The sequence below is a fragment of the Pseudopipra pipra genome, chromosome 4 (assembly GCF_036250125.1).
Source record: "Pseudopipra pipra isolate bDixPip1 chromosome 4, bDixPip1.hap1, whole genome shotgun sequence".
Lineage (NCBI taxonomy): Eukaryota > Metazoa > Chordata > Aves > Passeriformes > Pipridae > Pseudopipra > Pseudopipra pipra.
In genome coordinates, this window is record NC_087552.1 from 22,764,029 (window position 1) to 22,780,129 (window position 16,101).

Here is a 16,101-nt window from a genome sequence, read left to right on the forward strand (position 1 = left end):
TCATCGCCGCGCGCCGGCATGCCCGCGCCCCGCTGTTGAGGGGAGCGCGCAGTGTTCCAGCCCGGCCCGCGCTGCCGGCCTTCCCGCACTCCCGCCCTTCCACACTCCCGCCGGCCGGGCAACACCTGCCCCGGGGACGGCCGGGCCTCCGCCGCCCGCCGCCTCTACCTCCCAGCGCTCCGCCGAGTCGGCCGCGGTGCGCGACAGGTGCGTGCAGGGCCCGCCGGCGGTGCCCGGGATCCGCGAGGGGAGGAGGGAGGGCGGTGGGTGGGTGGGTGGGCAGATGCCTCCCCGCTGCCTGACAGCGCCGAGGGCCTCGCGTTTCGGTGGAAGGGCCGGATCCTCCGGCCGGTCCCCTCGCCGGCTTTTTCCTGATGCGTGTCTGATGGGCCCTGCCGACTCTCTCTCTCTCTCTGGGTTTTCCCACATAGGCTGCCCGGCCGAGCCCGTCTCCTCTCCTGCGGACTGGAGGGGTAGGTTAAGAATATGAGTCTCTACAATCTGGACCGATTTCGCTTTGAGAAGAGGAAGGACGCGGATCGGGAGTCGCTGTCCCCTCCAGCAGCCCCAGGGGAGGCATCTGATGCTGCTGTCGCGGGTGGTGCCGCTGGAGGGGAGGAGGATGAAGCTACAGATGACAGCAACAGGCCAGATACCCCGGCTTCGGATGCGACGGAGATAACTGGTGAGTTAGGTGTTTTGCATGCAGCATCAGAGCAGTGTCAATACTTAATTCCTAGAAATAAAATAATTGTCTTTTGTTTTGGTTTTTGTCCTTTTTTTTTTTCTTTTCTTTTTGCCTGTTTTACAGATGTGTTTTTCTGTGCACAACAATTTCCACCAAAATATATTCATTTGTAAAAATGTTTGCTCTAGTTGAACCTGTGCATTTACAGGCAAGTCTTCTGAAATTACTTTTTTTTTAAGTGAGTAAATAACATTCAAATTAAATGTTGAAGTTATGTTGTGTTTTCCTATATATTAACTTTCTTTACTGGTACTTATTTTACACTGAAATCTCAGGATTTTCAAACAAAAAGGTAGCTTTCAGTTGTTTGATAAGTGCAACACTGTAGACTTAACTTTTTCAGTAGAGCCCTTGGCTAAGGTGATATGGAATATCACAGAAGAAACTGAAAATACAAAAAAACAGGGGTTTTTTCAACTGGGCCTGGTTTTGTAAAGGACTGAGAAAGCTGCTACTGATTCTCACAAGCTGTGTGTGTTAATAGTTTCATAGAGTGTTCGTCCTCTTTTTGGGCAGAAGCTTGGGGTCTTCATGGAAATGTGAAAAACTTGCTCGTTTAGTTTATTTGTTTCCTTTGGCTTGTACAGTAGAGGTGTGCTGATCCCATTTGGATTCCTGATAAACAACTGAAATGGTTGCTGACTGCATAATCACATTGTTACTGAAGGAGTAAGACTGGAAAAACAGACGTTGCTACTGATTATTCGATACATCTCGGACAGTCTATATAACTTCTGATACGGTGGTCAAGTACAAGTTTTATTGAAGAGAGCAGACAGACTCTGACTGTGCATTTACTCAGAAATGGAACAATATCCCTTGATGTTGTTTAACTACATTTGTTTTGCACAGGACTTCCTCTTGGTGGAAAGCAGTTTATCATAATGCCTTATCTATGTGATCACAGAGAGCCTTTCACATGCAAGGAGACGTTGCTCTTGTAAAGCTGAGCCAAGTCAGAATTATAGTAGATGGATATTTAGCCTTCCATTAATTTTGGTTTTGTGCACGTTGGTTGTTTTCAGTTGACTGGAGTGCTCTCGTGTTTACATTAGTAAATATCAATCGGTGTTTTATGTTTAAAAAAAATACATGTAAAACCTCTAAGTCTTGGCTTGAGAGTTGCCAGTCTGAAGTTGAGTTGCCTGTCCACTAGCAAAAGAATCTTTTATCAGAAAAAGCAAGCAACTGTTAGTTCTGGCTTCTGCATGTGTGTGCTTTGTAATGGTTATATGGAAAAATGGGCACTCTGAGGAAGTGCCCTTTGGAACAGGTGTTGTCTTCCTGTTTGCGATAAATCACTGTCTTGTGCTGTTTAGGAGTTACTGAGTGCGGGGACCATTCTTGACCTGTGACTGTAGTTGTGAAGTAAGGGATGGTGTTGCTTGTTTTGTGGCTTGTCTTAGTGGTTTATTTTATTTTAATATTATATTTCTTCCTTTAATATGCCTGTGGACTTTGTCAGTGTAAGCACGTAGCTAGACCACAACTGCCAACAAACTTTGGAGCTTGCTGTTTTTCAAAATACTGGTGTCCCTTGGCTTAGATTCAACAGGAGTGGAGGAGAAGGGATGCAATATCCAATTTATTAGTTAAGATACCAGATAATGAAGGATAAAGGGCAGCCTAAAAGATGAACTGTAGTGTAAGGCTGACTAGTTGTGAGGGAAACTCACGGGAGATGGTGGTGGCTGACAGTAAAACACAGTAGAGTACAAGTGCAGGTAAAGTTACAGTAAGCGTCCTACTGAAGTGAGAGTCCATGGATGCAGATGCTGGAACCAGGGTACTAAATAGCATTTAAAATAGAGATGTAAGTAGTAGTGCTTTGCATTTAGAAATACTTCATCTTCCACAGCTACTGAGTGTTTAAGAAGACGGAATGGTTGAGTGACTTTTTTCCCCCCACTTATTATCACATCATTGTTATGTAACCTATTTAAAAGAATTAAGAACTGTTTTGAAAATCAAATCACACTTTCTCCATCTACAGAAGTTAACCAAAAATAAAATACTCAAATTTTGTCTGCAGGCTGTGAGGCGCTTAGGTGTGATAGAGGAGACAAGATTTGATTAGCAGATGCCTGCCCTTCTTGTTTCCTAACTAGTGTCAGGAAGAGAGACTTTTTCTTGCTTTGGGTCAAATAAAACAGACAGGTGTGGTTTTTTGTTTGGGTTTTTTGTTTTTGTTGTTGTTGTTGAATTGTCATGGAAAAGGTACAGACATGATAAGCTTATGGCACTGTGTGCTCTACTGCTAAATACACAAACAAGTCAGACTATTGAGTTCTTCTGTACAAGAAGGAGTTTACACCAAGTTAACCAAAAATGACTTGCCCTAATGCTCAGTGAATCATGTGAGGATAACAATTACTTGTATTTCTTCTGAAGACAAACAAAGTGGATTAACACAATAACTGTACAAGAAACTGGGGAAACAAGGTCTTGAGAGTGTTATAGGTAAATAAACCAAATCAAAATATAGCAGCAATTTTATTATAAGATTTATATAAAGTGCAAATAAGCAAATCAGTGTGCTGGGCGGCCTGGAGAGACCCCTGCTCTTCTCAATAGAGACAAACAGTAACTTTTATACTTTTTCAACTCCCCTCCCATAGTCACTTGTTAGCTCTTCATTGGCCTTGAGTTCGCGGGCTTCATTCTGGTTGGTTCTGTTGTAGGCCCATTTTAATTGCCAGGTACTTCCCATCAGTAGTTTTAATTAGCTCTGATGTCCTTGGAGCTGGGTATGGGAATGGTATGCAGATGTTCTTTTTGGCTCTTCTTTATCATCCCAAATCTTCGTTCGCGAAGCCTAGCCATGAGAATTATCATCTTTGTCTTTGACCCCCTGATCCTTGTTCTCTTCTTCCCTTTTTTAGTGAGTACACTTAGACAATATTTTTAGAAAAACAGGATATAATATATGTGCTCAGCAAAGCAGAATACTTTATCTTGCCAACTAGGGGAACTGCCAGTTGCAGGATAGTCAACTTACAATAGTAACACAGCAGTTAACTATTCCACAGCTTACAACTCCCCAGTCCCAACAAAGCATTAGCTATAATATATGAAAAGTACAATATATATTTTGACGAGTAAATTTTACCATTGCTTACTCATTACAAGAGTGTCCTTTATTTCACTTACACAAACAAAAAACTATTAAGTAGCTGAGGACTTGGTTTTGTCCTATTTCTTTTGGTATCATGTAATCCCATTGTGTATATAAAACGAATTTTAAAATCAGACTTTTTCCTTCAGGAGCACAAATAGTTCAATATAATTTCCTAGGGATTTCTTTAGATTTCTGTTTTGTCAAGTGCCTTGAAATATGCATCTAACAAAGAGATATGGTTGTCTTAATTTCATTCATCTTCGAAAAAAATAGGTGATGTCTGTTGTGTCTTAAAACACCATTATCTTTTTAACTACTTTTTTTAGTTTTGTTTTCGAGAACAAACTAATATTGGTAGATTGTTCTGTACCCCTGGTATGTCTGTATGTAATGCTTGTTGTTGGTTTGTATTGAACATACACACCTTACGCTTTAATAACCAGTTTGTGGCACGATGGCCAGAAGAATTGGTCATCTTTGTACTCTTGTGTGTATTCAAAATAGCACAGGCTTGCAGTGACTTTGCAGGCAAGTTGTAGGCAGTAATTATGAACACCACGTAACTGAGTGGTAGAAACCAGCTATGGGGACAGTTATCAAATTATATCTGAAAGACATCTGTAAAGAGTTGGAAAAATGCATTGGAGTGGCTTACTAGAATTTTCTGTAAAATTAGTATTACTCAATAGTTTGGTTGATCTTAGTCTGTTAAGAAAACAGTGAAGCATCTTCTTAATTTTCATTCATGTTTTTAATTATGCAAATAGTCTGGTGTACTAAATAATGAAATTATTCCAATTGTAGAAATAGAGCAGAACTCTATTAGAACTGTACAAATTAGAATAATTACTGTCATTATTTTCAAAATGAGATTTGTATTCACATCTTGAAAAGCATGCTTACAAAGCTTCAACAATGAATTGAAATAAAAGTTGTAGATTAAATTAAACTACAGTATATATTTCTGTTATTGATGGTTGACTTTGTTGATATCCTGTCCATGCTGTTTGAATATGCAGTCCCAAATGACTGCACTTTTAGGTTATAATGCTGAGAGTTCACTTGCACTGGGACTGCACTTTTTTGTTCTCATCTGTAGTCATTTCTTTCATGGTCTGAGGAAGTGCTGTCTTTTGCCTGTGTCTCAATTCACAGAGTATAATTCTACTTAAAATATTTCTGGAAAAAAGTGATGACTGCAGTACCTAGTGAACGTTTCTGAGGATTCGTGGGAAGATATGTTGAAGTAATAATTTTTAAAGGGCAGGTTCAAGAAGCCCCTTAAAGTAACATTGCTATTTAGGATTATTTTAGCCTATAAAAAAGGCTTTCCTTTGAAAACGGAGTATTTTTTAGCTTGTAAACTTGAGCAGCATATGCTTGATACTATCCAAAACTAGGCGGAAGTTACTTTCCATTCAACAATGTTTGTTGGACAGTGTTAGTAAATGTGGCAAGCCTCTAAGTATTACCTCTCTTTTGTTATTACTTGGGAGAGAAGGTGCTGACTTTCTCGGAGTGTGACGGGTGGTTTGAGTAGGAGGTTGTGTTTAGAATTACAGGGCAGTGTATTCTCTTCTTATGATAGCAAAAATGGATTGTAGTTGGGTTTTGGTGTTAATGCCTACTTGTAGGAATGCTTCAGTGTGTTCTTATTTCTGGCCTTAGAATCAAATACCGGTCTTATGATTGCAGGCATTCCTTAATAGTTCTTTTTAACTGCCTAGGATCAGAAAATTCTACCTCCAATAATAACATGTTGTGGCAATAACTTAAATCTCTTACTACTTTACAAGGTTGTAATTTGCTCTGAATATGAGGACTACTTATTACATGGGTGATTTCTGCTTTCCCCCCCCTTAATAAAGGATTCTGTTCAGTGGAGGAGGGGGAGAAGGAAGTACTGGATCTTTTGAGAGTGAGAATACTTTTTTTTTTTCCCCAGGCCACTCAGCATTTTACAGGTATGGGAGTTAGGAGTTGTCATGAAGACTGGACAGTGATTGCTAAATAAAGTAAAAATAAAATGAGAAATCACCAAATGAAACAGTAAATACTCTTTTTATTTAAATATAAACCTTTATACTGTAAAGAATAAAATTATTTTTTAAACCGTACTATTTTTGTAAAATTTTCTTGTGTTTTTGTTTTGTTTTAAAATCCACTAAAGATGCTTCTTAGCAAAGTTGTCATGGGTACCTGTCATTTCCATGTCATACTACTTGCAGGAGGAACATGTTGGGAATTAAGTCTAAACTACAAGGCAAAGATCATGAAAATGGTTAATTCAGTATAGATGTGAATTTCTCATGCTTTTTATAGACCTGTTTTGATATTTCCATTCACATCTTTTTATGCATCTTGTATTTCTGTCCTATTGAGATAGCCCTTGCTCTGCTAACCCAACTTTACAACATTCCCAGCGGTCTCTCTTGCTCTTCTCCTGTCTTCATCTAAAAAGTTAAATGGTTTTCAGATGAAGCAACTGCATCAAGGACAACACATCTCCTTCCAAAATGGACAGATAGAAGAAGGTACTACTGAGGAAGCTTCTACTGCCAACATGTTGGTCTTGGATGCAGGGAGGTCTGTCTTGGGACAATTTATTACTGCTTCAGAACTAATAATTTTTAAGCATTCCTGAATTTACATATGTATGGGCTTTTCAAGATAACAAGATTAATTTTGCAAAGTGAGACTTATGCTTCTTCTAAAAATCTGTTGTGTTTTGAAAGTGATTGAAAAGCTTTAGAATTTTATGATAATTCAATTAAAATTGAGGCCTTTTATCACAGATGAAGGAATTAGACACTCTGTAGATCATTTCTGCATTTGATTATCAGATTAATTTATTCTAGCTTCATTTGTGTCTAGTGTCTCCTGACAAATCAGCTCTGCAAACTGATGTTACACTCTGTAGTCATTTGACTCGGCAGGTTTCTGCATGAGTGGAGTCAGAAGAAAGTACCTTTATTTCCAGCAGAAATTGTGGTTCCAGAGTTAGCAGCACCACTGGTGTTTGATTTATAGGCACATGAGTTTTAAGAAAGGATGAGTGTGTTTAGAGGGGGGAGGATGCCTATGGTGCTGTATTTGCATTATGAGGATTTAAGATCCTTCTATATGAGGACTTACACTGACAGTTGTACTACTAAAACACAGCTTTGCCTGGAGTTTTGTAGCTGACTCTCCTGCCCCTTATCCTAGGTTTTTCCTATGCATAGTTAAGGTCACCTTCTTGAGGAATCCATTCAGTATGGGGAGCTCGGTGTACAGCTGCAGTGAGAGCTGCAGGTGGAGCTCTGGAGGGCAGAAGCCCCAGGCAAGAGGCTGTGACCTGCTGACCCTTTGCTTATCAAAGGGCTTGGGGACTCTGGCACTGGCCAGGTGACTGGACACCAAGGGACACAGCAAAGCCAATGACTCCAGACATCCCCACCCTTGGACTGTGAGGATATAAAAGCCCAGGATTGGGGTCCCTCCTTGGAGACACCAGTTTGAGCTGTTTTACTCTGTTATTGTGCTGTGATTAAATTATATTAAGGATCTGGACGTCTGGGATTCTGTTGTGGGAAACATGGTCTGACTGTGAGTGTGGGGTGTGTAGCTATGAAGGGGCCTCAGTCCCAGCTCAGAGGGTGTAAGAATGACTGCCAGGGTGGCTCCTGGATGGTCCGAAAGGGAAGTTTCTTTAACAACCAGAGGTCTTAAGGCTTCAATGATTGCTTTTTTGAATAGTCATTGAACCCTTATTTACATTTCCTCATAGATACTAAGTTTGAGTTACACTCACCCCCATCTCTTTAACCACTGTTAACCTCCATTTTTATGGAGCTTTGAGTTATTTTCTTCCTTTTCAGTAGTGCACTCTGTAACATTTGGTATCATATTTGTTTTAGTTCACTGGGTGCCTTTCCCTTTCAAGCGTGTTAGTTTCTTGTGTTAATAAATTGCTTGTACTTTTAGAATTTATCTTTTTACCCATTCAATGCTGCCACAGTGAATTATTTTAAATTTATTTTCTTCAAGATTTCTTTCATACAGAAAATGCTCTCTGTTGTGCTGTTGTGTGCAGCACAGCATGCATCAGTCTTTCTTCGGTCATATGCCTATGTTTCTATCCATGTCCTGATCATCCTGGACGTAGTTCAGAGGATTTCTCTCCAAAAATACATATGTATTTATCAGTAGTTATTAACCTAAAATATGTGATCTCGTAAACTTTGTAGTATAAAAATTATTTGTTTGATGTAAGAGGGCTGAAGATCCTTTCCCAGGTAAGTTATCACTGTAAGGAATACAGCTTAAAGGAATTTTACATGCATAAGGATGTGAGTTCTATTTGAATGACTGCTGTATCTACAGAAGAAATCACAGCTACCTGATGTTTTAGGTACAAATAAATATTTAAATTTATTACCTTCTGTTTTTTCTCCTCTCGAAATGCCTTGCACAGAGTATCCCACCATCCCAGAAACTCCGGAAGCTCAGAGGACAAAGAAACAATCCTATTTCAAGCATCAGCGAGGGGTGCAGTTCCTAGACACTTCTTCAGACAGTGAAGATGAAGAACCAAGACACTTCAGTGCTGCGAAAGAAAACAAGGCTCTGAGGAGAGACGTGGCCGTAATGTACGCTTTAAACCAGGCTTCTGTTGTGCAACCTGATGTGCTGTTCTAAGTTGAAATACAGAATGAAAATCAGAGGGTACCTTAGGTTCTGGTTTACTCCTTTGTGATTTACCTGCCTCTAACTAAACCCTACTGGATTTTCAAGGAACAAATATCCAGCTAAGACATTTTCTTAGAGGGAGGAGTTCTGTGATGTTTATGCATTTTTAAGTTTGTACATTTGCTCCTCTGCAATCCTCTTAATTTGAAAGCTTAACCATAAAATATTTGCTTAATTCATTTTAAACTGTTGGAATTGATTTTAGCTTGTTCCTTACTTTTTTTTTTTTTCTTTAATGAAACTGTAGTGGACAAGAGAGCAAGTAGAGCTTCAGTGTATAGTATCAGTTCCTGAGGTAAACTTACGTATTAGTTGCATACTGTGTTTGCTATGCTTAGTGAAAGCATTTTTTAATAAGTGATTTGGAAACTTGTATTCCTGAATGTGCTAGGAGGGAAGAGACCCTGTGCAGGAGTCACTTGTGTGCGTGCTGAAAAGGCAGCAAGGAGAGGGCAGGTGAGACAAGATGTAGACAGACACCTGCAACCATTTGGAATGGTTTAAAGAAACCCTTGCTAGTTACATGTCTGTGTGGGAATTGTCTGTGCCCCTTAAATGTTCCAGTGCCAAGCAAAACAAGATGGCTTAGCCTGCTTTTTTGATAGTCTGGTTGAACTAGTCTGCAGAAAACTTTTATGGTAATCACAGCCTTAACAGGTGTAGTCTCTTGTCAGATTTTCAGTCCTACACAGAGCTTGGAGCTACTGAGACTTGTTAGCAGAAATGAAATAATGCCTTTTCCTGCTGCTATTTTCTGAAAGTCTTTGTTTTTTCTAATTTTCTTTTTAATGCATCTCCCGTGAAGTTTCAATTTAGGGCAGCTGCTTGAGAAGGAGAAAAAAAAGGTAGTTATCAGAATGAGCTGCTCTTTCTCTCTGTGGTTTAAGTGGTAGGTTGTGCAAGGATGCAGATATGGCCAGGTGGTTGCATGCACCAAATTGGCTTGTGTGCAGTGCTGTGTAAATATCCCACTGCTCCTGGGATCAAGCCCATCTGGGAGCAAGACAAGTGGTTTCATACCATGTGGAACCAATGCTGATAAGCTGTGCAGGATCCAACTTGCAGAGCCACAGCTTGCTATTCCTATATTGTATTGCAATTGCTGGGAGTGAGAGAGACAGCCAGGTGACTCCTAGTGGGATTGATGAACATAAATCTACGTCCTCTTCTACTCTTCAGTATTCCTGCGTGTCTCACTAGTCTCTTCTACAGCAGGCACCCCAGTGTCTGGCACTTTGGCTCCGTGTGTTGTCTCAGATGCTAATTGTTGTGTATGGAACCCCCTAAGCTGTCTCACAAGTGGCTGTTCTGATTGATTTAACAGACAAAGTGAGAGTGTGGCAGGAGTTAGCTTGGATTTGTCCAGGCTTAGGAGCTCTGGCTTGTGCTGAATTTAGCCTAGTTTTGCAGCTAATTGGTCATTTGAGTGTCTTTGCATTGTGCATTTTAGTCCATGTGTTACCTAGTGTTTGGGGGTTTTGTGATTTCTTTTGTTTGTTTTTCTTCTTGTGAAGTATCCCAGCTTCCCTCATTCTGAACAAGGAATAGAACAGAAAGCAGAAAGTTTAAAGTAGAAAGCACGTCTTTCCTAGAAGGAAGCGTGCTGCAGACTTTTGCCGGAGTCACTGTCTGGACTGTTGAATTAAAAGCAGAATTCTAACACAAAGTTTTGTGGGTCTGAGTTGTTTAGCAATTAAATGGGTGTTTCTTCATGCTTGATAAGAATGTGACTAATCGCAGAGAGGATGAGATTTTTGATGTGTGCAACCCTGGCTTTGTTGACAAGTATCTAGATGTTATTCCCTAGTAGGAATGGATAGGATAATTGCAATGTTAGTATTTTCATCAATCATTGGATTGTTTTGTTGGTTTTTTTTTAAATGCAGTTTTTAAAGAAACCTTCTTCTCTATCAATGCAAAAAGATCAGAAATATGCCAACAGAATTTTAATATGACATTTCATTAAGACTTTTTTTAAAGTGGAAGTGGGATTTACCTTTTGAGGCTTGCAATTTGACAGCTTGGTGGACTGAAGAAGAATTTCGGTTATTTCTTCTTATTTTCTTACTCTTAAGAGGCACAACAGAGAGCCCACGTAGCTGTGTATGCCTCTTGAATGGGGAGAAAGGGATTCCATGATGAACAGTTTGCTGTGTGTATCTGTTATGTGAGTGGCATGTTACTATTTTTTCCAGAACTGTGTTGCAATCTGCCTGTTGCAACTGCTTAAGAAAGATATAGTGAGGAAAACCAGGTTTATTTTTAGTCTTTTACTAAAGGTATAGAGACACCTGCAGGCAAACCTTTCTGATGGTGAAATCCTTATGAAATGACCAACTCCATACAGTTAAATTAATTTTCATTACAAAAGGAGATTCTTATGTGTCTATGGAAAGAAGAAGGATGGGAGACCTGTGCTTCTGTTCAGTCTTGTCTGTGCAACTGAATATTGTTAGAGATACATAGAATTGCTTTTCCTGCAGGTTAGCTCTCATAATAATTCTTCCAGTAAATGCAGGGGGTTTTTTTTCAGAAAGGCTCTTGCTATGTTTGTATGTTTAAGATGCTGCATAAGGATCTTTTGAATTTTCTTTCTCAGAGAGCTGAGAACTAGGACACAGTTGATGCTGCATCTGGAAAGTGTTTGCAAAGATCTTTAATCCACATCTGTTTATCTGTTGGGCAAATAAACACTAGCAAGACTGTTTGAGACAAAATTGAGGTAGACTGATGTAAGTCAGGTAGCTGAAATGATGAAATATATTCAGGTGGTTGTTGCTAAATTGGCAACTAACCTTTTATAGCACAGTATTAGGGTAAGTCATGGTATTTGCCTCATCTGTTCCTCCTTTCTTCTTCCCTTAGCTAAGTTGAAGTGTGTTTACTGCAAACAGAAGATTGTACTTAATACATGCCTTACTTTGTCCTGAACAGAGATACCACTTTGGGTACAAGTTGATTCAGTGTTACTGAATGCATTTCAACACATTTTGTGCAATTCTGTTGGTTTTAGTTTACAGCAATGTTCTGGTGGGGTAAAACATTCATAAGCAAAAATAAATTTTAATTCTTTTTTTTCTTCTCCTGTACATTGTAGATCTGATCAGTCTGATGATGATGAAGAGCCTGAAAATGAACTGCCCAAGATGGCATTTGTAAATGGTGGGGATCAGCAGCCAGCTGTGAAGAAGGATGTAGAGGAAGACATCAGAGACTCAAAGCTGCAAACACTGAAGGAACTTTTTCCCCAAAGAAGTGACCAAGAATTACTAAAAGTAATAATGCTCAGTTCTTTGATTTATTTTGATGACTGTTTCATAGGCCGTATTCCTAAGGCTCTGGCTTTATTACAGAGAACAACCATGTGGTTGACCCTGTCTGGATGCCAGGTGCCTACCAAAGCTGCTCTGTCATTCTTCTGCTGAACTGGACAGCAGAGACAATAGAGTGATATCTTTCCATATCTTGATCATGGATCAAGATATGGAAAGGGAAAGATCTCTCACCAGTTACTGTTCTGGGCAAAACAGACTCAACTTGTAGAAAATTGATTTATTACCAATCAGATCAGACTAGGATAATAGAACTCAAATCTTAAAACACCTTCCCCCCATTCCTCCCTTATTCCTGGGCTTAACTTTATTGCTGATTTTTCTCTGCCTCCTGCCCCCCACACAGGGGAACAGTGCACGGGGACTGCCATCAGTTCATCACATGTTGTCTCTACTGCTCCTTCCTCCTCAGGGGGAGGACTCCTTGTACTCTTCCCCTGCTCCGGTGTGGGTCCCTCTCCACAAGGTACAGGCCTTCAGCCACAAACTGTTCCAGTGCGGGTCCCTTCCACAGGGTCACAAGTCCTGCTAGCAAACCTGCTCTGGCATGGACTCCTCTCTCTGTGGGTCCACAGGTCCTGCCAGGAGCCAGCTTCCACCATGGGCATCCCACAGGGTACAGCTTCCTTTCGATGCCCACCTGCTCTGGCATGGGATCCTCCACTGGCTGCAGGTGGATCTCTGCTCCACCTTGGACCTCGATGGGCCGCAGGGAGACAGCTGCCTCACCATGGTCTGCACCACAGGCTGCAGGGGGATCTGTTCTGGTGCCTGGAGCACACCCTCCCCCTCCTTCACGGACCTTGATGTTTCTCTCATGAATTCTCCCTCCTCTCCTGCTGCATGTGTCCCCCTGTGCTCCCCCCACCCCTTCCTCTGTTATTGCCAAGGTGCTGCCACTGTCGCTGAGGGACTCGGCCAGGGGAGGATTTGTCTTGGAGCCAACTGGCATTGGCTCTGTCAGACGTGGGGGCAGCTTCTGGCAACTCCTCACAGAAGGCGCCCCTATAGCCACCCTCCTATCAAACCTTGCTATGCAAACACAATACAAGTCTTAATTTTGTTTTGTTGATATCAAAAGGGTGTATAAAAGGAACGTATTTTAGGGGAAGTATAGCCACATAATGTTTCCATATACACGTGAGTACATACACGGGCACTTAGATACATAAAAAAGCAGAATATATACCCAGACACTTTACATAAATACCTTTGGGTAAGTTCAACAACAGCAAACCTCAATGTATAAAACATTTTTCTATTATTTCTTCTCGTTGTGACACTTAAGCTTAATTATAGCTAGTTTTGTTGATAACTATTGGTAACTGCCATTGCTGGTGTGCAGCTAACTGATTAAAGGCAGAAGAGTGAAATCATTGCCATCTTCTCCAGTAGATGAAACATTGCACCCCTGCATTTGTGACATTTAACATGCAAAGACTTTAGTACTTCCAGTAAGGGAAAAAGAATAAGTTTCAGCTTACTATCATTTATTCTAATTATGCTGACATGTGAACGTGAGGTACTCTTGGCCATTGTCCAATGTACAGTACATATCTACTAGAACATTATGCTTACTCACTACAGTAAAATACCTTCAGTACAGTAAAATGTATTTTTAACAAGGCTACTTTTCAGTACTGATATGTAACTAGGTTTTCACTAGCTTAGTTTTCAAAGCTAAATGTCTTTCAGTTAATCTGTTATATTTCCTGGTTGTTGAAATGGCATTAAAGAAACACAGACGTTTTCCTGGTGCTCCTTGCTGAGTGTTTTGTTTCCCAGTGGATCAAGTGGTATATTTAGGCTTCCTTTACTTTAGGAAAGGGTTGCAAATAGCAGTTTTGGAATTTTTCTCCTGAACATTGTAATAAAATTTATATTGTATGTGTCCAGACTGTATTTTTTTCAATTTTTGTCTGTGTAGAATTTATTTGAACTAGAGGCAGATAACAGTTCTTTGTCACTTAAAAACTAGCTAGAAATGATACATGGCATGTCTGACTGCTGTTTTGTGACTTAGCTACTGAGCAGTATGTAGTACTGGTGATGTTTGTTTTCAGGAGAATGTGAGATAGCTCCTGTATCAGCAGGACTTTTGTAGGAAATAGAGGCTGTGCAAATTTTCATCCACAGTTATAAAGCTGCAGTGTTGAAGGAGGACAGAGGAATATTAGGCAAATCTATTGATCTAAAGGATCTAGAACAGTCTGTCCTGACAAACCTTACAAACCTGACAAACTGATGAAGGCTACTACAAATCATGAACCTTTTGAAAAGGAAATTGTATGTTTACAGCAGAATTGTAAGATGCTGTTTCCAAATGTTGACAGATACAACATCAGGAATTCCTGGACATCAGGATTCCTTGTAACTTCATTTTTTGTGGGTTTTTTCATATCTGAAACCTTTAGGCCATTTGCTTTTGTTGTAGTTATCTCATTTGCAAAAAGCGTTCTAAAAGTATCAACATAGAATTTGTAAAAAGGATCTATTTTGAAATTATATGTGGATGGAGAAACAATCTAAGACTCCAGGGAAGTATAGACAAACTGAGGCAAGTTGGAAGTTTCATGTGTGTTACAGGAAATGGAGCAATGTGTCATAACAGTATACAGACATTTTATGAGTTAATAAACTAGTTTTTTGTATCCTCTTGTTTTATGATAGTCACGCTAAATAGTCTTTGAAAAAAGCCTTTAAAGTAAATCATCATGGTGTGTTTGTGAAGTAGGGAAAAAGTGATAATAAATAAGATTGTGTTAAAAATGTTTTCTAGTATGTGTTTTAAAGTGTTTCCAAATACAACTTATGTGATACCTGTTGATTTTGATCTTGGATTTCATAATACATGTGTATTTGGGGTGGCTTTTTTAAAGTGTATTTCATTCATGCTGATCCAGCGTTGTCTTCCTCTGTTCAACTGTATTCAATTGACTTTTTTTGTTTTGCAGTTGATAGACACGTCATGCACAATGGAGGAAGCAGTAGCTGCTGGTTTGAAGCTCAATGACAAAGGTATGTTTAAGAAAAAAACCAAAAAAACCCCAAATTAAAACAAAACCTAAACTTCAGAAGCTGTAGCTAATTCTGTAAAATTGATTGGGAAGCATTTGGGTGGTGAATTATGTGCTAGAAGTTACACTATTGTTTGTTTATTGTGATAACAGGAAACTGAAGTTACAGGGTTTGCAGGGGGAAAGATGAAAAGAGGATGTGGACCCGAGCCCATAATTTAGGCCAAAAAGGGAAATCTGTTGTGTGAAGCTCAGGATTGCTTTACATATGGGTCCTTAAGTGTTTTCTGTTCTTGCTGGTTCCTTCTTTGCCCAGAACTTGAGGCAAATAGTGATGGGTTAGCAGTAGTAATTCTGAATGTTGTAGGTGAGCAACCTGGTAGTATGGAAAAAATACACTAGAGTATATAGCCATTCCTAACTAGATATTTTTTGTATCAAGGCCCACCACAGTTTTCTGTTCAGGTTGACTTCAAGACTTGCTTGTAATTCTGAATAAGAACTGTTATTTATAAACATTAGACAGGTTCTCTAGCAAAATGTCACCCAAACCATGCTTTTGAGCCCCTAGAGCTTATTTAAGGGTGTTTGTTCTGCATCTGAATTTATGCAGTCTCATACTGGTATTGAAACAAAACACCCAACACATGATGTGGAAGTGTTGAAAGTATCAGACGTGGTAAAGAGTTATAATTCTTCACTTGTTTGTTGACATCACCCAAGTCCAGGATTAAATCTTTTGGCTTATACTAATCTTTTAGACTGATTTATTGAAATTGGTGGGGGAAGGGGAAGGTTGATATGAATTTTGATGTCATTTTAAAAAGCAGACCACCATCTGTTTACAGTTCAGTTGTCCATGGTTTTCATGAGAGATCTTCATGGATACAACAGAAAAAAGCTATTTTTGATCACTCTTGATTATTTTAGTTTTTCTGAGCAGTTCACGTGTCTTCATGCGGTATCCTATGGATTTGGAAGCAACATATCTAGGAAGCTGAGGAAGAACAGTTTTACTCCCTTTTTAAAGTACAAAATTTTTTGCTTATTCTATTCCCTCTGTTGTACTTGCTATATTTTCATCTTCTGATTTTTATGTACAAATTCAAAGATTTTTAACCATTATCAGAAAGTTTTAAGAACGTTCAAGATAAT

The 16,101-nt window shown here is 39.7% G+C and overlaps 1 protein-coding gene across 1 annotated transcript in view; it reads left to right on the top strand.

Moving 5' to 3' along the window:
• Positions 1-404: 404 nt before the first annotated feature.
• The window catches only part of SMARCAD1 (SWI/SNF-related, matrix-associated actin-dependent regulator of chromatin, subfamily a, containing DEAD/H box 1), a 42,489-nt gene continuing 26,792 nt past the window's right edge, over positions 405-16,101 (top strand). Inside the window, exons 1-4 of the mRNA XM_064651922.1 lie at positions 405-685; positions 8,323-8,497; positions 11,695-11,872; positions 14,884-14,947. Of these exons, the coding sequence (XP_064507992.1) occupies positions 487-685; positions 8,323-8,497; positions 11,695-11,872; positions 14,884-14,947 (616 nt within the window). The 5' untranslated portion in view covers positions 405-486. The remainder of the gene's footprint in view (positions 686-8,322; positions 8,498-11,694; positions 11,873-14,883; positions 14,948-16,101) is intronic.